This window comes from Vicia villosa, linkage group LG1 (assembly GCF_029867415.1).
Source record: "Vicia villosa cultivar HV-30 ecotype Madison, WI linkage group LG1, Vvil1.0, whole genome shotgun sequence".
Classification (NCBI taxonomy): Eukaryota; Viridiplantae; Streptophyta; class Magnoliopsida; order Fabales; family Fabaceae; genus Vicia; species Vicia villosa.
In genome coordinates, this window is record NC_081180.1 from 20,694,892 (window position 1) to 20,719,528 (window position 24,637).

General features: G+C 34.8%; 1 protein-coding gene and 1 pseudogene across 1 annotated transcript; both read right to left on the bottom strand.

The window, feature by feature from the left end:
• Nucleotides 1-9,627: 9,627 nt before the first annotated feature.
• Nucleotides 9,628-10,939, bottom strand: LOC131602226 (F-box/kelch-repeat protein At3g23880-like; annotated as a pseudogene).
• An 11,202-nt stretch (nt 10,940-22,141) lies between these two features.
• Nucleotides 22,142-24,375, bottom strand: LOC131630723 (acidic leucine-rich nuclear phosphoprotein 32-related protein 1). Its single transcript, XM_058901478.1, has 2 exons — nt 23,749-24,375; nt 22,142-22,745 (listed from the first exon to the last, which is right to left on the bottom strand). The coding sequence occupies exons 1-2, from the start codon at nt 24,106-24,108 to the stop codon at nt 22,488-22,490; spliced, it is 618 nt and encodes a 205-aa protein (XP_058757461.1). The 5' UTR covers nt 24,109-24,375; the 3' UTR covers nt 22,142-22,487.
• Nucleotides 24,376-24,637: the final 262 nt, after the last annotated feature.

Below are 24,637 nucleotides of genomic sequence, written 5' to 3' on the forward strand. Positions count from 1 at the left end.
TTCCTTGTTGGTACTGTGTGCTGCATTGAATGTTGTTTGTTTCAAAATGTTAATTTTAATGAAATGAGCATTACATATTTGGATCAATCCATTTACATCCACTGTGTTTATCTTTATGTGTTATCTTTCTAAAAAACAAAAAAATATATCTCTTCTTCATTTTCTTTATGAAACTTGTGTTTTATGCAAAGATTGGAGGGAGGATGATGAAAACAAAATACCCAAGTTGTTGAATTGTATGCTTTCAAATAAAACTTTGCTGATGATGTACAGGCATTGTTTCAATTCCCAAACACTGGAGAAATAAGGAGTTAATCCCTAGTCAACCCCTCAGAGCCTTCGAAGTTGGAGTTTCTTTTTAAACGAAAAACCCGTAATTTTAACCTGGGGCAGGGTAGTTCTCAGTTAATTTGTTTGTGCATTCAATTCAAGAGCATCATTAAGTACACCTTTAAATAAGGGTTCCAATCAAAAGTGACCAAGATGGTTATCATTAATCATTATCAAGGCAGTCACTATCTTTCCAATAACAAAAAAATCAATGAAGAGAGCCCGCTAAGTCAAAACCTACAAAGGAGACTTAGGCAAAACTGGGGCATCCCGCTGACTGTAATCCTAAAAAGAAACAGTTCAGGCAAAAGTTAGGGATATAAAGCAAAAAAGAGAAGTCAATAAAGTCCTTGAACAACAGTAAGGCGTTGTGACTATCAAAAGGAAGAAGTGACTGCCATTTCGAAGATTCCCCTGACTTATGAGTCATCATCATCATTATGAATAGGTGTAATTCCAAAGCCTCATGGAACCTGAATGCATAATTTGAATTAACTAAGCGTAGAATTGGAGATCATCACGAAGAATGGGGTGGGTACAAATATACTTTGAGCCTATATCCTTTGTTTCATAAACCGTGAACCAAACCACGTTACAACCTTCAAAAGACCTAATTGAAGCAAGGTTTATTTTGAAAGCATACTACAACAAGGTTGCGTTAACCTGACTCCTAAAGATCTTTGCAAATCGTTTGTTTTACCATACCTTTTGATTTATCCATCACTTTGATTGTCTTGACTATTGTGTTTAGACCCTGTGATTCATTTCCTTTACATCAATAGCATCATTCCAATAAATGATTTTGATTTCAAAATATGCTTTGAGCGTTGCATTAAAATTACCATTTTGAATGAACATTTTATTTGCGAGTACTCATCTTTTAGGAAGTTCAAACAGTCGAGAAACTTGATCAGTGATCCTATCAGGGGCACGTTACTTCAAGATCCTGTTGTTCAAGACCTGTACTGGGGCAAGTATTACCAACAATTATTTCAAGAACTGAAGCAACAATCAGTCAACAATCAGTCAATCAGGGGCATTTCCTTCAAGTGATCCCCAAGCGGTTTATCAGTCCTTCTCAACAGGATCATCAGTATGACAAAACCATGTTGGCAATGTTCTTGTGTTGAGGAATCAGAGCTCCAATCTCCCCTCGCAAAAAGAGTCTACTTCAGTTGTCATAACCTATTGCATTACATTACATTCACATCTCATGCATAGAAAAATTCAATATCATGCATAGAAACAAAATTCATACTCATTTGCATTCTTTCAAGGTCTCGTTGTTATCAAACATCTTACCTTGAGATCTAAGTCCAACTCACTTGGCATTTACCAAAGCGGTTTCGTCTTATATTCATCAGTACACTAGCTGATAATGTCAACTCACTTTTATTCATCAGTACATTAGCTGATGTCATTCACCACTTGTTGCTATTACCAGTACATTAACTGATAATATGCACTTTCGTTTCCCGTCATTAGTACATTAGCTGATGCAGGACTTTCATCAGTACATTAGCTGATATCAGATGTCTCCTATTTTCTCTTGTCAATACATTAGCCGATGATTGATCATGGTTGTTTCCTCCTTATCAGTACACTAGCTGGTATAGGACTTCTCTTCGTCAGTACATTAACTGACGTGAGCGTCTTTCTTCTTTCCTTATGAGTACATTAACTGGTATAGGATTTCCTTTCGTCAATACATTAGCTGATAACAATTCCCTCTTGTTTCCCTTATCAGTACATTAACTGATGCAGGTCGATTTGTCTCACATCTTCAGTACATTAACTGATGATATAACTGTTTTTCCTTCTTTAGTACATTAACTAAAGTCGTGTATCCTTTTCATCTTTTATCAGTACATTAGTTGATAAGAGGTCTCATTTCCATCTTTAGTACATTAGCTAAAGTCGATGGTCTTCTTTGCCTTTACCAGTACATTAGCTGATATGGGTCGTTGTTTTCTTCCAAAGCCAATAATTGGATGTCACAATCCACAATAAGGTGTTTTTCTCCGTCTAATGTCACTCTTAGACACTTTTACTATCTTTTTACCCATAGTTTTATCCCTCTTTTCCAAGTTTCTCCATCAACAAGTTTGTCTCATGTGGCACTAGTTCCCCACAGAGTTCAACATGTGTCTCATATCACATTGCATTCAAAAAAAGTGTCCATTGCATTCATGTCATAAGCATTGTTGCGGTGATCTTAAAGACAAAAATTGTGTACTTTGTATTTAAGTCTCTTCACATCTTCGATATAAGAAACTTAAATAGGGGCATCTGTCGCACCCCAATTTTTGACCTAGTCTTTTTTATATAGTCATTCGCATTCGCATTTCATGTGCATCCAATCATCGCATTTTGCATATCTTGAAAAAATTGACTTTTTATTAAAGTCAACAAAAAAAATAACTTTAGGTAGTTTAGATTAATTTTTAGTTTTAATGTTATTTTTATTTTAGATTTAGTTTAGATTAATTTTTATTTTTATTTTTGTTTCATTATTATTATTATTATTATTATTATTATTATTATTGATCTTATGTCCAAGTCCAAACAATACAAGCCAAAAATGCTACACACAAACCAGTCCCAAAATACTGCATAATCTGTCCAAAAAATCCTGCACCATAGCTGCTCTAAAACAGCCAAATATTACACCAAGATGGCAAAACCAAACCCTACACAAAAAAGCCATGAAACAGAGCACCACATTTGTTCAAAATCCTCCAAATTTCCCCCCCAATTTTCATCCAAAACCCTAATCTCAGCTCTATATAATGGAGTATCATACACAGCACAAAGGGGGGCCAAAAAACCGAAAAAACACAAAAGGAAGGCAGCCACACGAAAAAAACGAAAAAATTGAAAGAAAAGAACTCTGCTTCATCCCCTCCCACACTCAATTTCTCTCAACACAGAACACACGACCAACACTTCAATACAAAACTTCTTCATCTACATCTCATAACCACATACATCCCTCACCTCACTCACACTAAATCACCATAACCTCCGTCACTAATATACTGCCATACCTTCAACTCACTGATCTTACCACTCACCTCACCAACAATCTCGACCAAGCTTGGAACCCATTCCAAGCATCCACATATCCAAATAAACAGAAACTTTCAAATTCATAACCAAATTTTTGCGGAAGAAACCAATTTCAAGTCATTCAACTTCTCTTCCTACGCAACTTGCAAAGATTTCGACACGATTTCTTTTGTACCCGATCTGGATCATAGAACGTCGCTGCAATGAGGACGAAGAAGTAGAAGAATAGGAGCACCATAGTTCAAAGTCGGTACTGAGTATTTGAAGAAGGAGTTCGGATTCGGACTGCACAGCGTCGTCATCATAAACCGCAGCTATACACGTCCTCATTTGAGACCTTCACTAGAGGAACATCTCCGAAGGTATATTTCGTTTCCGATTCACTTCAATAGATGTCGTTGCTGTGTAATTATTGTCGTTTGTTTTGATTTTTGAAAGTTATGTTCTTGAAACCAAATTTGAGAGGAATGATATGTTGTTGTTGTTGTTCAAAAACGTGAGAGATTTCGAGAGAGAACTGAACGTGAGAGAATGAGTTTGAGAGTAAGGTTATCGAGAGCAAGAGATTGGAACGAGTGAGTGAGAGGAGAAGAATGTGTTTGTGTTCTGTTTTCTTTTTCTTGTCGTTTTCTCAAAGATGCAGCGGCTGCCTCTTAGTTGTTTTTTAGGGTTTAAATCCTTTGTATCATGAGAATGGGCGGATCCGGGTTCTACCCGGTCCGACCCGAACACTCTTGTTTTTATTTCAGCTTTTTTTACTTTTCGGGCCTAAGCAGTCTCAGCCCAGCATTTTACTTTTTTTTAACACCCCCATTCTTCTTTTTTTTAGCCCATTTAACTTAATTTTATTTTAATTTGTTTATATGTTATTTCACTTTTTGTTTTTTTATTTTCTTATATATATATTAAAAAACCAAAATATGTTTTTAGATTTACACTTTATTTTCTTATCAAAAATCCAAAAATATTTTAATTAGACTTTTATTTTCCCTTTTACTATTAAAAATACCAAAAATATTAGAATACTTCAATTCAAATTCAATAAATCTTGGTCCAACGCCAAGTCGATGCAAATAAACTTCTCGATCCAACGTCGAGTTTCTTTTCAAAAATCTTTTCTTTTAATTAAATCAAAGTGATTAAGTGACAAGGGGTGAACACCTCTTGAATACCTTCGATCCTTTGAATCAAACAATAAAATGCTTTCTTAAGTAAATCGAGAAATCAAGTGACAAGAAGTGCACACCTCTTGAATACCTTGATTTTCTTGAACCAAAACTCTTTAATTAATCAAAGTGATCCTGTGACAAGAAGTGCACACCTCTTGAATACCTTGATCCTTTGAATCAAAATACATCAATCAAACCAAGAGATTGAGTGACAAGGGGTGCACACCTCTTGAATACCTTGATCTTTTGAATCTAAAACACTTAATCAAACCGAAAGATCCTGTGACAAGGGGTGAACACCTCTTGAATACCTTGATCTTTTGAATAAAAATACATTAATCAAACCGAAAGATCTTGTGACAAGAAGTGCACACCTCTTGAATACCTTGATCTTTTGAATAAAAATACATTAATCAAACCGAAAGATCTTGTGACAAGAAGTGCACACCTCTTGAATACCCTGATCTTTCGAACCAAAATTAATTAACAAGGACAACAAGTGACAATGGGGCTCGCTCTTGTTCAATACCTTGGGTAAAGACGCGCTAGGTGCACACCTATGCTCAATCCTTTGCTAAACGTCCGCAAAAACATCCTTTAAAACACAACTTCAATCTCATTCAACCTTTTTTGTCTTATGGCTTTTAAAAATCTTTTCATAAACGAGACTCTTAATCAATTTTCAATACGAACATACTTCCACATGTGAAGATCGAACATCTTCCACTCGAATGCGATGATGGCCAAAATCATGTCTTATCTTGATTTAGTCATCCATTCTTGTAGTGATATCATATCCATGTGCGCGTAGTATTTCCATTTGAAAGCGATCGAGTACCTCTCGCTAAAATCAATCAACAAACCTTTCGTGGTTCTTCGTCCGAACTACGATTGCTCTGACTTTCCCATTGCACTAGGGAATACGTAGGCACAAGATACAAACGTCTTGGCGAGCATAATAATAAAAAATCTTTTCTTTTTCTTCAATAATAATAAAAAACCTAAAAACCTTTTCGTTTACCTTTTCTCGATTAATAAGCTAAAGAACACAAACATTATACTAACACTCAAACACAAAACTAACTAAATGGGTCCCATCGAGTACGATGGAGGTAAGGGGTGCTAATACCTTCCCCTTGCTTAACCGACTCCCGAACCCTAATTTGGTTGCGATGACCATCTTATCCATTTCTTTTTTTCTTTGTGGGTTTTATCGATATTTTCCCTTTCCTTCTTGGAATAAATAAAATCCGGTGGCGACTCTGTTGTACTTCGAGCGTGCGATTCCGCTCGAGTCACATTTTTACCGCTACAAAGTGCAACTGAGATCACCAAGGAATTTCACTACTTGCACAAGTAATCCTTCATGAAACTTGGTTTTTTTTATTGTCACTTTCTCACTATTAGACTCACTTATAACTCCTCATTGTTGGGCATTTTCTCAACATGAATTGGGCCCATTGTGTAAGAACAATATTTGGTTCTGCAATAAATCTTTATGTTTTGACGATAATAATACATATATTTTGTATGTAACAATTTAGTTTCTAATAGTTTTCTTGATTGTCTAGGTAATATGTTCTTAAGAGATTCTGGATTGTTATCCGTGAAGAATCATTAGAAACAAGCAAGGCAACTCGGAAATACTATTTACAACTGAATTTGAAGAAACATCAGTAGTTCTGAAGAATGTTGAATGTTCATCAGAGGGAGAGTTACTGTGTGTTTCTCAAATAAGTTGTAGATTCAAAAGTAACTAGTAATCAGAAGGAAGAATTCCGTTAGAACTTATGTTCAAAGATCGGAAACCAATACACAAGAGCGAGCTTTCAAGTCAAGATCAGGAGTCGAGATATGTTCATCAAAAGAGTTGTTGCTTCTAACTCTCAAGACAAAGTCAAAGATTCTGAATACAAGATCAGACTCAAGGATGCAGTGAAGATCAAAACTGAGCTAATCAAGCTAAGAACAGATGCCAAAGATCCAAGAATCAGAAGTACCTTCAACAAAGAAAGAACCTGTTCTCAGATTGGTTGTTGCCTATACATCTGGAAAAAAATGTTCTAATTCTAAGGATTCTGAAACGAGAATCTGAACAAGCCACAACATCATAAGATCAATCCAGATCAAAAGTCGAGTATCATTTTTCAGAATAGTTGTTGATGTCAAGTTCTGATAAATGAGACTTTGACTCTCACAAGATAATGATTTTTATGCTTCACATCAAGTAGTTTCTGAACAACACATCAGAATCAATATCACAAAGATGAAGACAAGTTAATCTCTTCCAAGATTACTACTTCAGAACCAGAAATACATTATTTGAAGATAAGATCAAGAACTTAGTCAAGAAGAAAATAGTACAACAGTACATTACGGATTCCACTATATCCAGTATGCGTACTATTTTACAGAAGTTGTCTCCCAGCAACTCACAACGTATCGAGCTACAAGACAAAGGAAAGTACTATCTATAGCAAAGCTTGATTCTATCCGTTGGGAACTAGTCGTTGGAAGCCAAAAGACCTTCTTATCCTTCAACGTCTCTTTTGAAAACTATAAAAGAAGATCAAATCATCCAACAAAGGTTGAGGACATTGACAACGCCTATGTTGTTCATATCACATCTAATGATTCAAATGAATCCGATGTAGCTTTTGATGTTGTCGGTACCGCTACTAATATTATTACCATAGATGTCAAATTTGATGTTCATCCTGCTATAAAGGCTTTTGTCATTGCAGTTGTTAATTGTGATTTGGTTGGAATGGAACTCAACCAACACAGGTTAACAAGAACAAAAAGATCAACAAAGAAGACAATGCTTAGAAGCCAATGTTAAGAAGCATATGTCAAAAGGAGAGAAGCTTAAGCACATGCTAATTCAAAATTCTACTAGGCCAATTAGTTGATGCTAATTCCTAAATAGATATGCAGAAGTTGATCATATACAATCATATACATCTTGATAGAAATCAAAAGAAGCAACGAGTTGTTGCTCAGAACTTGCTCAACAAAGAAGATGAAGAAGAAGACCACTACAAGATACTACCCAACCTTTTATTATATACATCTTTATATAACAATGTAATGAACACAAGAGTTTTTTTCTCGTATTGTGTTTTAGGTCTAGGTTTCTTCAGTTAAATTGTTGTAACACACAAGTTGTTGCTCAGAAATGTGTTAAAGAATATGTGCTTAATTTAGTGTTTACATCTAGCTTGTGTAGAAGCATTATATTGTAAGCAAATCTTTATCAAACAGTTGTTTGATTATACCTTGAGAGACTGAGTGAAGTTCAGAATCTCGAGAAGACAATGGTTGCGCTCATTGTAGAAATCCTTATAAGAGACCAAATTGGTCAGATCTTATTGGGTTAGTTATAGTCATATCTCAAAGATGATCGAGTGAAGATCAGACTCTTGTGAGATTGATGATAGATATCATTGTGATGGAAATCCTCTTAGAAGACCGAGTGAATGTCAGAACTCTATAGAGGTCAATGAATGTTATATATGTTAAATCAAATCACTGAACAGGCCATTGGTTGTTAGTCACAAGAAGTTGCTTGTGCAGTTGCTTGTGCAGAGGTCAATGAATGTTATATTTGTTAAATCAAATCACTGAACAGGTCATTGGTTGTTAGTCACTGGCGATTGCCCGTGCAAGGATGTTATTCACTTGTTGTTGCTTGTGCATTGTATTGTGAGTATAGATCTATGAAACAAATTTTAGAAATATACTTTTTAAGTGTAAATTTATTTTTATGAATATCCTTTGGTTCCCTAAATTTTTAAATAATAATATTTGGTTTAAATACATTTTTAATCTCTTTATTTTTATTATTTTAACTTTTGATTCTCATTTTAAAAACTAATTATTTAATCTCTCTTTATTTTAATATATTTTAAACTTATATTATTTTAAAATTATAATATTATTTAAATTATAATTGTCAAATATAATTATATAGAAACTAACAAATTGTCAAGGGGTTTATCCCAAGCAAAAAAAACAAAAAACGTATGCATTTTGCGAGGGGGAAAACCCCAATCAAAATGACTGACACAAAACTACACTTTTTGCACTACACTGCACCACTACATTGGGCCTACGCCTGCGTGTCAGCTGGGTTTTGCATTTTACGAGTGGTAAATCCTTAGGCAAATTAGCGAGGGGCACCCCACCACGCAAAGCAATTTGCAATGACTTGTTTTGATAGGGGACCTGTCCCCTTGCAATTTGCAATTTAGTGAGGGGCTTTTGCAGTTTGTGAGAGGCTTAGCCCCTGGCAAATTGCATAATTTCTTGAAGTGCCTACGGAACATTCTACTATATGTTTAACCAACTATAAACTTCGATTTTTTTTTGCAACAGAATAATACATCAGAATATGAATCCAGTATCACAATTAAAATAATAATAATTAGTTTTGTATAAGATTGTGTTTCTTACGAAAAAGACAGTACTAGTTTGGATAAGAGGTTAGGTGCATGTGAATGAATAGAGAAAGGGAAACATAAAGGGACAGAGAGAATCTATCTCTCTCTGTTTGAATAAATCCAAATAGCATTAACCACCCACTTGCTAAAATACAAACATTACACTCTCACCAACCAAATATAAATGAGTGTTAATTGACTCAAGGAGACACAACTACATTCAACCAGAGCACCATCTCTCTACATGCAAATATACATCTAATAATTGGAATGTGAATATCTATAATCACAAACTTATCAATAAGATGAAGAGTCTTTTTATCTTAGTGAAAGGATTTTAATTATATTTGATTTGATTGTGTAAAAATATAACACCACGATTAATCTATTTTCAAAACTGAATACCACAATTAAAATAAAAAAACATATTTAAATGGTTTCGGAGATGCATTTACGGAACAAACCAATGTTGAGTAAAAAAAAAAGTGTTTTCGAAGATACATCTACGAAAGCAGTTGAGCAATTTTAAAAACGCGCATGGTGCCTAAGAATCCGTGTAATAAGAGTTTCTCTAAAACAATTGCAACCAATGACAACATACATTTAGAACTCAATCACAGCAAAGTGTGTAAATTAAAGGAAATCAGACACACATAGCTGTCAGTTTTTCCAATAATCATATCACAAATAGCTATGCATTAAACATTTCATGTCAAACCTCATTCTTTGTATTATTTTCTTAAACTTGCTAAATGCCACCGGGGAGTGAAAGCAAGGACTCTGTATACGTGATAACTTGAAATCCAGATGGAAGGTTCAAGTCGGAGCTACTCACTAACCGTTGTCCTTCATGGTTGTACTTCATCAACCCAATACCACCATCTTCATCACAGTAGGAGACATGTTCTACAAACTGTCCTTCATTATTATACTTCAGAAATCCAATTCCACCATCTGTTGCAATTATATCCCCACTTTTTGTACAACATATAAGGCAAAAATAGGGAATTTCATTTATAGCGAGAACATGAGTATTAGTCCAAGACGAATGTACAATGTATTCTTTCATCACCCATATGTTGACGGTGTCATATTCCATCGTCCATAGACTAAGAAACTCTTCAAATTCCAATAAACCACCACTACAAGGACCACGGTCAAAATCATCTGGAAGAGGGATCTCTAACAATTTTCTTTCAATTAAATCAAATGCAACAATAACGTCCACGGAGAAAGTATATCGAGTGGTTAACCAATGAATAGCCCCGTTACATAGTAACTCTATGGATCCCAAAGCATTAAAATAAGAAAAGTAAGTACCCTCGATTTCTTTCCACCTATTATCTCTAAATGAAAATAACTCCAAATGTGACGAAGTATTAGCTAAAGATCGATCACATGATAATACAACAACCAAATAATCATCATTTGATTCGTCATAACCAAAACCATATAGATGAGTCGAATAATATGCTTTTAATTTAGATTCAAAAGGCGACAGAGGTACTTCTTTGTGAATTCCCGTGGATGGATTCCATATGTAGATGTTTAAAGAAGTGTGTAGGAATATAAATCCTCTACATGAGGCTTTGATTTCAAAAGGAAAATTGGATTGGGGAAGAGGAAAGCCAAAGTTGAGTGATGTAGTAACATGCTTAAGAGATGCTTCAAAATCTATAGATCCAATCTTAGGAGGTGAAATTGAAATGTCAAATGTATAGAATTCTAGAAGTGTGTGTAGCGGCAAGTTGAAAATGTGAATTAGCAAAGTTGGGATTTGAGATAAGAGAAAACCATGACTTACAAACACACTTGAAACGTAGAAGAGACTTTACCGGCAACTTCAATAGGATTTGAATGATCAATTCATGAGGAAGATGTGGTGTCTTCATCTCCATGCGCGTTCTTGACTCTGTCTCGTGTAATCTTACATTTACATGGATGGCTTCCATGATGTCTTCATCTCCAAGCCATTCATTTCTCCTATAATTTCTTTGACAGGAATCGTGATTTTTCTTGTTCTTAAAGAGGTTTTGAAATAAAAAAAAAAAGCAGAAGTTGTGGACACGTTTGAAATTAATAAGCAGACCTTTTGGGCGCGTTAGAGGAAACAATTTCCAAATATCATATTATCTAATGTCAACTATCAATGTACCTACTAGTGCAATTAAAATAAATAAAAAATAAAAAAATACTGTCGAATAGGTCCCATTAGTTTTCAATCGTAATAGCTTTGATTCTGTTATGGTTTTCATTAGTTTTCAATCTTAATAGGTTTGATTCTGTCATGGTTTCCATTAATTTTCAATCCTAATGTTCTTGTGTACATTTGTTAAGAGTCAATCTATGTCCAAATGTATGTTTATAAGTGGGATAATCTCCATTTTATAGGTTTTGTAGAGATAAGTTAGTCAATACTTTAATCAAGTATGGTATTTGAACCTATCTTAATAACTCATAATTCTAACAAAATACATTAAAAAAATTTAGAAGTTACACATAATCAATTGAGGAAGCTTCTATCAAGAAATTCGTTGAATTATGTTCCATGTCGCTCCTAATATTTTTTTATTCTCAAGAGTGTCTTTTGCCGTCCAAAATCCCCGATGTCATGAGTAAATAAGGTTTTCCTATTAGTTAGTTGTAAGTGTGTTTGAGACTTGAGTATGCCATTTGCCCTTCAAATCAGACGGACATTCGATCTCCATGGTAGTTAATGGGCCTAATATGTTTGTTATGGGGCTAGTCACTTTAGCTATAAATATTAGTGGAAAGAGTTGGTTTCACTTTTTTTGGTTAACATTAAGAATGTAAAGGTTCCCGAGTTTTGTTCCTTTTGTTCTTGTATTGGCCATTCTCAAACCAGCTGTAAAAGAAAAGAACAAACACAAAGCAAGGATAACGTAGTAGTTTTGAAACCTACTAAAGCTGCTTATATTCCTGTTGGAAAGAAGAATGTCTTTGGGGAAGGAATCAACAAAGATTTGGAACCAGACACATAAGAAAACTTGGTGGAAGGACTCGTGCTTTAACCTAAGGATGCCATCAAAGGTGATCTAATAAATGATGAAATTAGGGGCACTATTCAAATAAAAGACACAGATGAAAGCTCTGAAAGTGAGTTTGTTGAAACCACTCAAGTTGTGGATATAGTTCCTGAAACTCAGGCTATTGTGGAATTTCAAAAAGAACAGCTGGAAAATTTCTTGGAAAAATCTTGGGCAAACAGGCTGACCCGGATAATGATGAGGATCCTAGCGTTGCTTATATTCCTGAAAAATATTTCAATTGGATACCTAAAAAAGAAGGAACAAGAAGTCAAAATCCAACAACAAAACTAGACAGAAATCTAGTAAATCCAAAATTTCATTATGAAGAACCCTTTCTGGAACATTAAAGGTGTGGAAAAGAGCTCTTCTAGACTTGCTTTGAAAAGACTGATTATTTCTAACAATCCTGACCCAGTGTTCATAGCTGAACCTTAGATGAATTTCTCTAATTTCCCTCAAAACTACTTAAAACACCTTAATCTCAAACCTTTGCTTTCAACCAAAGAGTTGGTTTGTTGCCAAATCTCTTGTGCTTTTCTAAGTCTGACCTTCATCCTTTGACTGTTATGGCTGATGACCAGCATGTCTCATTCACTTTGAAAATTCTTAACACTATCATAGGATTCTGTGTCATTTATGCTTCTACTTGTCTTTTGCATAGAAGATAGTTATGGCAAAATCTTTGCCCTCATACCCCTAACACACATGGTGTTTTATAGTGGATTTCAATACCATTATTACAAATGATGAGTATAAGAGCAATCATTTCCCTGCTAGAACCCATGTGAATGATTTCTTCAATTCGTCGGACACTAACCATTATATTCATCTTCCCATTGTTGGTAATAAATTCACTTAGAGTGCTTTTTAATGTGGATTGGTTTGATGCTTGTTCAAATGTGGTTTGCAATACCTTTCCTAAAACGAAGTCTGGCCATTAACCAATTCGGCTAACTTGTGATTTGATGATGTTAGGTTTATATCTCAAATTAAGTTTATGAAAATATGGTCCCTCAATGATGTTGGTGATTTTAGTATCATCAATGTATTTTGGTAGTAATGTGATTTACTATAGGCCAATGCAATTATGCGTTAAGTTTGAAACGAGTTAGGGTAGTGCAGAGTGCACACTCGTCGAGCCAAACGTGTAATTGAATACGAATAATAGAATCGGGGTCCAAGGGGCAGCGCCCCATTCGAAAAATTCGTTTGAATAGTTGTACCCTTTCCCAACCGACATAATCGTTTTTCTGAAAAGTTGTACCTTTTTTGTTTCTGTTATTAATCTCCTATATAAGGAGTCATTTGGCCTCAATTTTGGAATACGAAATTATACTTCCTCTCTACATTCTGATCTGTTCTCTATTGTCAGAAACCGATTGCTCTTCGAGAATTATACCCGCAAAGATTTCGTGAACCCAGACAAGAATAAGGTCGAAATACTTTGTTCAGAAAGTGAACGAACACGATTCTTCGAAGATATCCAGGATTATCATACCGAATATCTAACAAACGAACAAAGTATAATTTCTGATAATCATGGCCGGAGGAGGAAGCACCGTCAAGGAGATGACTAAAAGTTTCGGAAAATTGGACAAGTTTCAAGGACAAGACTTCAGGCGTTGGCAGAAGAAGATGCATTTCATGTTGACAACGTTGAAGGTGGTGCACGTCCTGTCTACACCAATTACAGAACTTGAGGAGGATGACACGGTTGAAAATCTGAGACGCCGATCAAAGTGGGAGAACGACAACTACATATGCAGAGGGCACATTCTTAACGGTATGTCTGATCCCTTATTTGATATTTACCAAAACGTGGAATCTGCAAAGGAATTGTGGGATTGTCTCGAAGCCAAGTGCATGGCAGAGGACTCATCCAGTAAAAAGTTCCTGGTGACCGATTTCAACAATTACAAAATGGTTGAATCGAGGTTTGTCATGGAACAATTCAATGAACTCCTCCGAATCCTTGGACACTTCACACAACATGGATTGAAGATGGATGAAACAATATCTGTCTCAAGCATCATAGACAAGTTGCCTCTTCATGGAAGGATTTCAAACACAATCTGAAACATGGAAAAGACGAACTGTCTTTGATCCAACTTGGAAGTCACTTGCGCATAGAGGAATCTCTACGAGCGCATGAGGATAACAAAGGAAAAGGCAAAGAAATTGCTGGACCATCGGTTAATATGATCGAAGAGGGTGGTAAGAACGATAACAACAAAAACAAAGGAAAGAGGCGTGCTTTTAATAACAAAAAGGGCAATTTCATTGTTAACAAGAAACCGAAACTAGAATGCTGGAAGTGTGGCAGAACAGGCCACTTCAAGAAGGATTGCCGTTTCGGCAAAAAGCACGACAACGCGAACACAAGTGGTTCAGGAAAGGGGTCTAAGGACCAATCCGAAAACCAAGGTCAGAAATCAATTTGTGATTTGAATAGTTTGATTAAACATTCGGTTTCACTAACTTCTGAGGCATTTTATGTGCAGGATGATGCTATTGCATGGTGGATTGATTCTGGCGCCATAACACATGTTTGCAAGGATCGTTTCTGGTTCAAGACTTTTGTTCCAGTGGAAGGTGGTTTTGTTCTATACATGGGAGATGATCACTTCGCTCCCGTTGAAGGCAAAGGAAACATGGTGCTAGAATTCAGTTATGGAAAGACTATTACTTTGTTTAATGTATTGTATGTTCCTAAGTTACTTAAGAATTTAATTTCTGGTCCTGTATTGAATAAGCTTGGATACAAGCAAGTGTGTGAATCTGATAAATATGTTTTATCGAAGTCTGGTGTGTTTGTAGGATTTGGTTATTATAATAATGGAATGTTTATGATGAATTTGAATGGAGTTCCTAAAGATTCTGGTTCTATATTTATGTCTTCTTCGAATGTTATCAATTTTTCGTTATGGCATGCTCGTTTAGGACATGTACATTATAAAAGAATGCATGAAATGTCTAAAGACGATTTAATTCCTGTTTTTAATGAAAATGACGAAAAGTGTAAAACTTGCATGTTAACAAAGATCACTAGGCAACCTTTTAAAAGGATAACAAGGAAATCTATCATTCTTGAATTAATACATAATGATTTATGTGATTTGCATGCTACTTCATCATTAGGGAATAAAAAATATTTTGTCACTTTTATAGATGATGCATCTAGATTCTGCTATGTTTATTTGTTGCACGCTAAGGACGAAGCCTTAGATAAATTCAAAATTTATAAAACTGAAGTTGAAGTGCAACGGAATGTGCTGATTAAAACATTACGTACCGATAGAGGTGGTGAATATTACGATCCTATATTTTTCCAATCCGTAGGAATCATTCATGAGACTACGGCACCTTATACACCTCAACAAAATGGTGTGGCTGAAAGGAAAAATAGAGTTCTTAAAGAAATGGTAAATGCCATGTTATCTTACTCTGGTTTGAGTGAAGGGTTTTGTGGAGAAGCTATGTTAACGGCTTGTTATTTGTTAAATAGGGTTCCTAATAAAAGGAACAAGACTACCCCATATGAACTTTGGTATAAGAAAAGACCCAACTTAACATTGGGCAAAAAGGAAAACTTTGGGCAAAAAGGGTGTAGGTTGCATCTTTGTTGGATATGCTGAACACTCCAAGGCTTATAGGTTTTCTGTTATAGAACCTAATGACTCGATTTCTATTAACACGATTATAGAATCAAGAGATGTCATATTTGATGAGAATTGTTTCTCCTCTATACCTAGACCAAAGATATCTATACCTAATTCAGATAAATCTCTAAGGGGTGACCATTCAAATGATGTGCCACATGAGACATTTGAACCCCATAGGAGCAAAAGAGCTAGAAAATCTAGATCTTATGGATCTGATTTTCAACTATATTTAGTTGAGGGATCAAAGGATCAGATTGAGACTCAGTACTATTATTTCTATAGTATAGAGGAGGATCCAAGAACGTATGATGAAGCTGTGAAATCTCGAGATTCTGTTTTTTGGAAAGAAGCAATTGATGAAGAGATTGGTTTTATCATGGAAAATAATAATTGGGTATTATCTGATTTACCACCAGGCTGCAAACCATTGGGTTGCAAATGGATCTTCAAAAAGAAGATGAAAGTCGATGGTACAATTGACAAGTTTAAAGCTAGATTAGTTATCCAAGGCTTCAGACAAAAAGAAGGGATTGATTATTTCGATACCTATGCTCGAGTTGCCCGTATCACTACTATTAGATTGTTGATTGCCTTGGCGGCTATTCATAATCTAGTGATTCATCAAATGGATGTCAAAATAGCATTTCTGAATGGTGATTTGGAAGAAGAAGTGTATATGAAGCAACCTGAAGGATTTGTAATGCCTGGTAATGAGCACAAAGTGTGTAAGCTAGTTAAGTCGTTGTATGGGCTAAAACAAGCTCCGAAGCAGTGGCATCAAAAGTTTGATGAGGTTGTTTTGTCTAATGGTTTCATTCTAAACCAAACCGACAAATGTGTATATAGCAAATTTGATACATCTGATAAAGGAGTTTTCATTTGTATATATGTTGATGACATGTTGATCTTTGGCACTGACCAAAATCAAGTTGATAAAACAAAGAATTTCTTGTCATCAAAGTTCTCCATGAAGGATATGGGAGAAGCGGACGTTATTCTTGGTATTAAGATTAAACGGGAGAATAAGGGGATTGTAATTACGCAATCTCACTACATTGAGAAAATACTCAAGAAGTTCAATTATGGAAATTGTTCTCCAGTAATTACTCCCATGGATCCAGGAGAAAAGCTTATGCCAAATACAGGTAAACCTATGGATCAACTCGAATACTCAAGAGCTATAGGCTCTTTGATGTATCCTATGATTAGCACTAGACCGGATATTGCTTATGCGGTTGGAAAGTTGAGCAGATTTACTAGTAATCCTAGTAGACATCATTGGCATGCGATAACTAGGGTGTTCAAGTACTTAAAGAGTACTATGAATTATGGATTGTCATATATGGGATTTCCTTCGGTGTTAGAGGGTTACTCGGATGCTAGTTGGATTAATAATGTTGAAGATTCATCCTCTACAAGTGGATGGGTGTTCTTTCTTGGGGGAGGTGCCATCTCATGGGCTTCCAAGAAGCAAACATGTATAACTAGTTCCACTATGGAATCTGAGTTTGTAGCATTAGCTGCTGCTGATAAAGAAGCATAATGGCTAAGGAAATTGGTATATGAGATTCCGATATGGCCTAAACCGATATCACCAATTTCTATCCGTTGTGATAGTAGTGCCACACTGGCTAAAGCATATAGTCAAATATACAATGGAAAGTCTAGACATTTGGGTATTAGACATAGTATGATTAGGTAATTAATCATGAATGGGGTGATATCTATTGAGTTTGTTCGGTCGCAACAAAACTTAGCTGACCACTTGACGAATGGGTTAGCTAGAGACTTAGTGAAGAAGTCGGTAATTGGGATGGGATTAAAGTCCATTTAAATCTATTAGCTATGGTATACCCAATTCCCTTCTAATACAACGTTAGAAGCAAAATTCAATGTGGAAAGATCATAATTAAAGATTGGAGCAATTGTGTTTATCTTCCCGAGGTATGTGCTCAGACCTGCAAGTGATGGCCAGGTTGAAGTATATCTTCTTAATGGTTCTTTTGGAAAATTGCAAATGCAGGTGCAAGATTAAAAGGATCACCTATGTGAGCATGAAGTTTTGCCGCTTCAAGAAGCTTGGACTTGGCTTCCTATATGCTTATTAATGGATAAGAACACATGGCTTGTAAAGTGTCATTTGGCCTCAATTTTGGAATACGAAATTATACTTCCTCTCTACATTCTGATTTGTTCTCTATTGTCAGAAACAGATTGCTCTTCGAGAATTATTCCCGCAAAGATTTCGTGAACCCAGACAAGAATAGGGTCGAAATACTTTGTTCGGAAAGTGAACGAACACGATTCTTCGAAGATATCCAGGATTATCATACCGAAGATCTAACAAATGATGATTGCATTGATGTTATTAAAATGTCATGGATGAACAAAGTTTATGGATATCCTATGTATATTCTTGATAAGAAGCTTAGAATTCTTAAAGCTAACTTAAAGATATGGAACATGACCAATTTTAGGAATGCCAAAACCAAGGTTATAGAAGCTGAAAAAAGTATTTATATATTTATATATATATATATATATATATATATATATATATATGTATGTATATATATATATATATATATATATATATATATATATATATATATATATATATATATATATATATTCAATATGAAATTGAGTCCCTTGGTCATAATGATCTTTTGTAGACTAGAGAATTATAGGCTCAAATGATCCTTAAACTTAGAGTTTCAGAAAGAGAAGTCTAGATAAAACTGGAAGATATTTGGGGATAAAAACATTATTTTTTTCATATTTATACTAGAATCAGAAGGAAAACAAATTTGATTTCTTCTTTGAACATTAATAATAATATTGTCACCGACAAAATAATTTTTCAGAATCACATTGAAAATCTTTTCAAAAATCTGTTTGACCAAGTTAATGTTTTGCAGGACCATGGCATGATACAAGAGAACATCCCTAAGCTGGTGAATGAGAACACAAATTTTATGCTCACTTATGTTCCTTCTGCTGATGAGATTCACATGATAGTCATGAATCTCAAAAGCGATTCTGATCCAGGTCCTGATGGGTTTGGTGCTTTCTTTTTTCAACAATATTGAGAAATATTAAAATTGATGTTATAAATGTTGTTACTTAATTTTTCTTGTAGGATTGGATTCTACCTCACTATAATGCTAATACTACTATCCTTATTCCTAAATCCAATAAGGTCGTGAGTCTAAATCATTTTAGAACTATTGCTCTTGCTAATTTCAAGCATGAAATAGTCACTAAGATCATATGTGATATGCTTTCTACCATTCTTTCTTTCCTAATTACTCCTGAGAAAAAAGGCTTTGTGAATGGCATAAACATTAGGGATAGTATTTGTCTTAAACAATAAGAGTTTTGGTGGAAATCTTTTTACACCTTTAGTTGGCCTTTCATCATTAAAACTCTTGAATGTTTTGGGTTTAATGAGAAGTTTTGCAAGTGGATTCTTGTTATTCACCAATCTGCTTATCTATCAATATGTTTAAATGGCAAGAAGGTTGGATTTTTTAAATGCTTAAATGGTCTTAGGCAGGGTGATCCCTTATCTCCTATTCTTTTTTGCCTTGCAAAATAAGTTTTGAGTATTAAGCTAGTAACTGAAAATCAAATCAACCTAATTAAGGGAGCTAGAAACTACTTTTCCCCTTCTCACACTTTTAGTGTTGTTGGTATTATGTTCTTTTGTAGAGGAGATAAAAAATCTATTAAAGCCATTGCTAAACTTCTTTCTAATTATGCTTATTGCTCTGGTCAATATTGTAATGCATCTAAATCTATCATATATGCAAGTGGCATGGCTCATAGTAGACATAAATTGTTGGGATGACCTGCGTGGATTCATTATGGCTTTCCTTCCTTTTATTTACCTTGGCCCCCCATATTCTTTGGTAGACCTAAGGCTTGTCAGTTATAACACATAGCCGATAAAATTAGACTTAACATTGCAGCTTAGAAAGTAAGCCTCCTTTCTATTGCTGGAATAGTTAAGGTAGTTAAGTCTGTGATTTTAAGTATGATGGTGAATTGCATTACTATTTACAATTGGCCTGTCAGTATCATCAAGACTATTGAAACCTGGATGAGGAACTTCATTTGGAGTGGCAATGTGGAAAAGAAGAAGATTGTTATTGTTGCTTGGAAGACATGTTGCAAAAGTCTTAAGGAGGGTGGGCTTGGCCTAAAATCTATCAAAACCTTCGATGCTACTTTCAACCTTCATTGTGTTAGAAGTTCTTTTAGGCTAAAGATAATTGGTCTATTGTCCTTGCTTCGAGGTTTATAAGGGATAAAAGAGTCACTAAGCGGCATTAAATAGAATTTTAACACTATCAGGGATAACTTCTTAAGGAGGGTGGGCTTGGCCTAAAATCTATCAAAACCTTCAATGATGCTTCCAACCTTCCTTTGTGTTGGAAGTTCGAAAGATAGTTGGTCTATTGTCCTTGCTTCGAGGGTTAGAAGGAATAACACAGTCATTAAGCACTCTAGCATTAAAGAGAATTTTGACGCTATTAGGGATAACTCTCACTGATTAATTAGCAATGGCAACTCCATCAATTTCTGGCTAGATAAATTGGCTTGATGAACCCTTGGCCACCAAGTTCAAAATTCCAAATACTTTCCATATCACTCTCACTTTTACTGTTAGTCACTTCTTAAAAAACCAAAGCTTCAGACATTTCTAGTAACATTCTAACTGTATTTCCCAACACATAACATTGTCTCCAACATACACGTTCTTGACAATGATGTTAAAGATGAGCTGGTTTGGACTGGAACCGATAATGGCCTTATGAGTTTGAAGCAGACCTATAATTTTTTGAACAAAACTAGCCCTTGTGCATTATGGTCTATTTTCCCTAGCATCAAAACATTCCTCCTTCCAAGTCTCTGTTGGTTTGGAGATTCTTGCACAACAAGATTCCTATGGATGACAACCTTGTAAAAAGAGGTTTGGTTTTTCCTTCTATATGTGACCTATGCAGATCCCATGTTGAAACTTCCAATTATTTGGTCTTTGACTGTTCATTTGTCATGAATATTTGGAATTGGTTTAGAGATAAGTTTGCATTCATGTGAACATTCATAATTTCTTGGATTGCAAGGCAGTCATCCTTAGGAATTGCTCTCCTTAAGTTCAGATTATGGTTATAGCTTGTATTGTCAACATCTTCTATCAAGTTTAGAGGGCCAAGAATGTCTCAAGATTTAAAGACAAAAAGTTGCATTGGAGATAAGGCATCTCCACCATTTCTTCTCAAGTCAAGTTGGTGGACAATCTCACTCATAAGTCATAAAGTGTCACATTCTTCCACTCATAACTTCATTGTCTTAAAGAACTTTGACTCTTCTATTCATCCTAACAGCCCTTAGTGTCAAAGAGGTGCTTTGAATTCCTCCTCCTATGTGGTGAATCAAGTACGATATTTATGGTTTAGCTAGAGGGTTCCTCCTTCAAATGCTTATGGAGGCATCTTTAAAAATAAGGAAATTTGTCACATTGGTAGCTTTTGTGTCATTCTTGATGCAAACACTACTTTGGTAGCTTTTGTGTCATTCTTGATGCAAACACTACTTTGTTTGACCTACGCTTAATCCATTGACTTCATAGTCTCATATATTAATAAGAAAGCCAATTTTTATGCATTTACTTGTTAATTTAGGTTTAAAAACTAAGTCTTTCTCTTGATTCATGCTTATTCAATGGGACATTATTAGAGATTACTTACTCGACAAGATTGATACCCTAGACTAAGACTTTTCTCTAAGGCTATGTTTGGGAGTTTGGAGGGGAGGGGAAGGGAAGGCTTCCAAAAATGAAATTTTAAAAAAATATAGGAAAATATTTGACATTTTTTGAAAAAATGATTTTGTTTAGAATGATAAAAGAGTCATTATCATTACTAAATTTTTAATTTTCAGAATACTATAACAACCTAAAAGATATTTGGAAAATTTATGTAAACCCTTCAAAACCCTCCAAAACCCTCCTTCAATACAATTTTTGAGTTCCCCATTTTATGGGGTTTTTGGTGTTATGAATAAACTCAAATCCTCCAAAACCCTCCAACCCAAAATCCTTTTATCCTTTTCACCCAATTCTTCCTATTTTCTAAAGCCCTTCCCTCTCTTCCCCTCCAAACTCCCAAACATAGCCTAAGGAATCTTGGTTTGATACCCTTGTGTTCTTGTATCTCTTTGTTTTTGTTTTATGAAATTCTTCTTTTGCCATAAAAAAATTAAGATATGAAATTCTCCATACAACCAACCAATCATTTTACATTACGATATCACTTTATTTGGCTAATTTTTGAAATATTTCAAATAATATCTGCATATCAGACGTAATTAAAAGCATTTGTAAAAACCAGTAAAAAAAAATGTAAAAAGAGTTATACACAAAACTAAAAACTTGTATAAAACAAAAGAGATCTACCAACAATTTAAGAGTACCAGAAATAGTAATGAACAACAACTACTGACCTAAGAAGTGGGTGAAAGATTAAAAATCAAGTCTGTAAAATTTGTCCTACAAGTTTCATCCCACTATTGACTATGCACTTACCTGACAAATATAAATATAGTAATAAACCTAAAAATACTGCACCATAATAATACAAAATAGCAACAAACACTTCCATAAACTAGTTTATCCTTCTCTGGAATGTGTTTTAAGAACAGGGAGTTATGTTGACCTATAGTTGATAGTTGACTAGTTCTCCAACAAAGAATCCAACTCTATCGTTTAGAGGGTCGGACGTCATCTTCTCCTCCATCGTCATCGTCTGAATCATCTTTGCCTGACCTTTTTCTTTTCGGTGGAACCACAGCAGCCTTCTTATCATCACCACCATCATCGTCTTCATCTTCCTCACCTTCATCCTCCTCTACTTCGTCTTCGTCCACACCATTTTCCACAGGTTCAAAATCACTTGAGGCTTCCTCCTCCTCAGCAGCACCTAGAGGACGGACAAGGTACTCTGTTCCCAAATCCTCCTAAGAAAACAATGTGTAAGAAAGAGTACTAAAACGCAAGAAGTCATATCCAAAAAAACCGAATTATAGTTCAAGATCAAAATTGATGCAGTTAACTACATAAAGAAAGCTGTTTATGTGAATCGATGAGCCCAAATAGAAATTACACATTCATGAATCCGTATAGAAAAAACACATTCAAAATTCAAGTAATTTAAAACTATCCCAATAAAGGAACTTGTCCACAATATCATGATTATTTCGTATGATAAAAGATTTAACTTTGCTCTAAGAAATTGTTATTAAGAAAAATCTCGAGACTCATGATAACTCATCATAAATTTAGACCACAAACCCAATTAAAGTAAAAACTAGGTCAAAGTTAACACTAGAATAATTTTTACTCCATGAAAATGGAAACAACAAATTTCGACTTGAGTTAAAGTCTAGTTCGGAGCCTAAGTAACCTTATTAAAGTATGCCAGAAATATCAAAAACAAAATTTGAAAACTTTATCAAACATAATACAATAACCATACATGGAATTCATAAAAAAATAAAAATAAACACATGAACAGAATCCCGAACTCTGAATTTTCGTTACAAAAAATATGAAATAATTTTAAAAAGAAATTTATCATCACGGTAAAGAAAAACCTAACTTTTGAACAGATAAACAAAAATCTATAATTGAAAATTCTCATGTTTTAGAAAATAAACCCAAATTTTGGAACAGATTTCAAAAATCTATAATTGAAAAATTCACATGTTTTTGAAAATAAACCCTCAAATGTTAACAGATTTCAAAAATCCATAATTGAAAAATTCTCAGGTTTTTGAAAATAAACCCTAATTTTTTCAGATTTTCAAAAATTACGAAATTAAAACCAAATTTCAAAGGAAAATAAACAAATCAAACAAAATTAAAACAAAACAAGACTAAATTAATCATCCAGAAACAAGATTATCAAATTATACAGAGAGTAAAATAAAATTTTCGAGAAATTAGGGTTTAGTAATCTACCTCTTCCTCAGGATCCTCATCATCATCATCATCGTCGTCGTCATCGTCATCATCATCTTCATCGTCATCATTATCATCATCGTCGTCATCAGGATCACCACCACGTGCACCTTCAACCGCTCCAACTTCATCCTCCTCATCCTCACCAGCACCAGTAGCATCGTCGTCATCGTCATCCTCATCCTCATCATCATTATCTTCTTCATCATCACCATCATCGTCGCCATCTTCTTCTTCACTGTCTTCTCCATCTTCCACCACTTTCTCAACCGAATCAAACTCTTCATCATTATCACTCAAAACAATAACCTCGTTTTCCTCATCCTTCTCCTTCAAGTTCAATATCTCTGTTATCTTCATCTTACAAATCAGAGAATTTTTTTTCTGAAGATTTCGAAGTTCGTTGTTGAGAAAATCATGAACGGGGAATAGAGAAAACGGTTCTTCCCTTCGCTAACCCAGTTGCTCTGAAACGCGGATCTGGACCGTTGAAATGCGGATTCACGCGGATTGATGATGTGGATATGGATCGGACGGTTGAGATGAGAGATTTTGTATTTCAGCGGAGATAGTGTGAGTTGAGCGTTGCGGCGCTTGATCTGTATTTTATCTGTCACGTGCGGCACGTGCAACTCTAGTTAGCGTATTAGGGTTTTGCGGTTACTTCATCGAATATTCGAATTTTGATTCCGTGTTTAATTTAGTTTATTTTTATCTTTGACGAAAGAAAATAATTTATTTGATTACGTGAATATATTTAGTTGAATTGGAACGGGGAGCTAGGAGTAACTAATAATTAGATCTTATGTTTAAAAAATTTATTTTTAATATGTGATGATAAAATACTTTATTTTATTCTAACTTTTTTTCAATTTATAAATTTATTTTA

Excerpts from the sequence above, each read along its gene's own strand:
- LOC131630723 (XM_058901478.1), bottom strand. The coding sequence starts at position 24,108 with ATGAAGATAACAGAGATATTGAACTTGAAGGAGAAGGATGAGGAAAAC. Across the intron at positions 22,746-23,748 it reads ATGAGGATCCTGAGGAAGAG|GAGGATTTGGGAACAGAGTA; the intron begins GTAGATTACTAA and ends TTGTTTTCTTAG.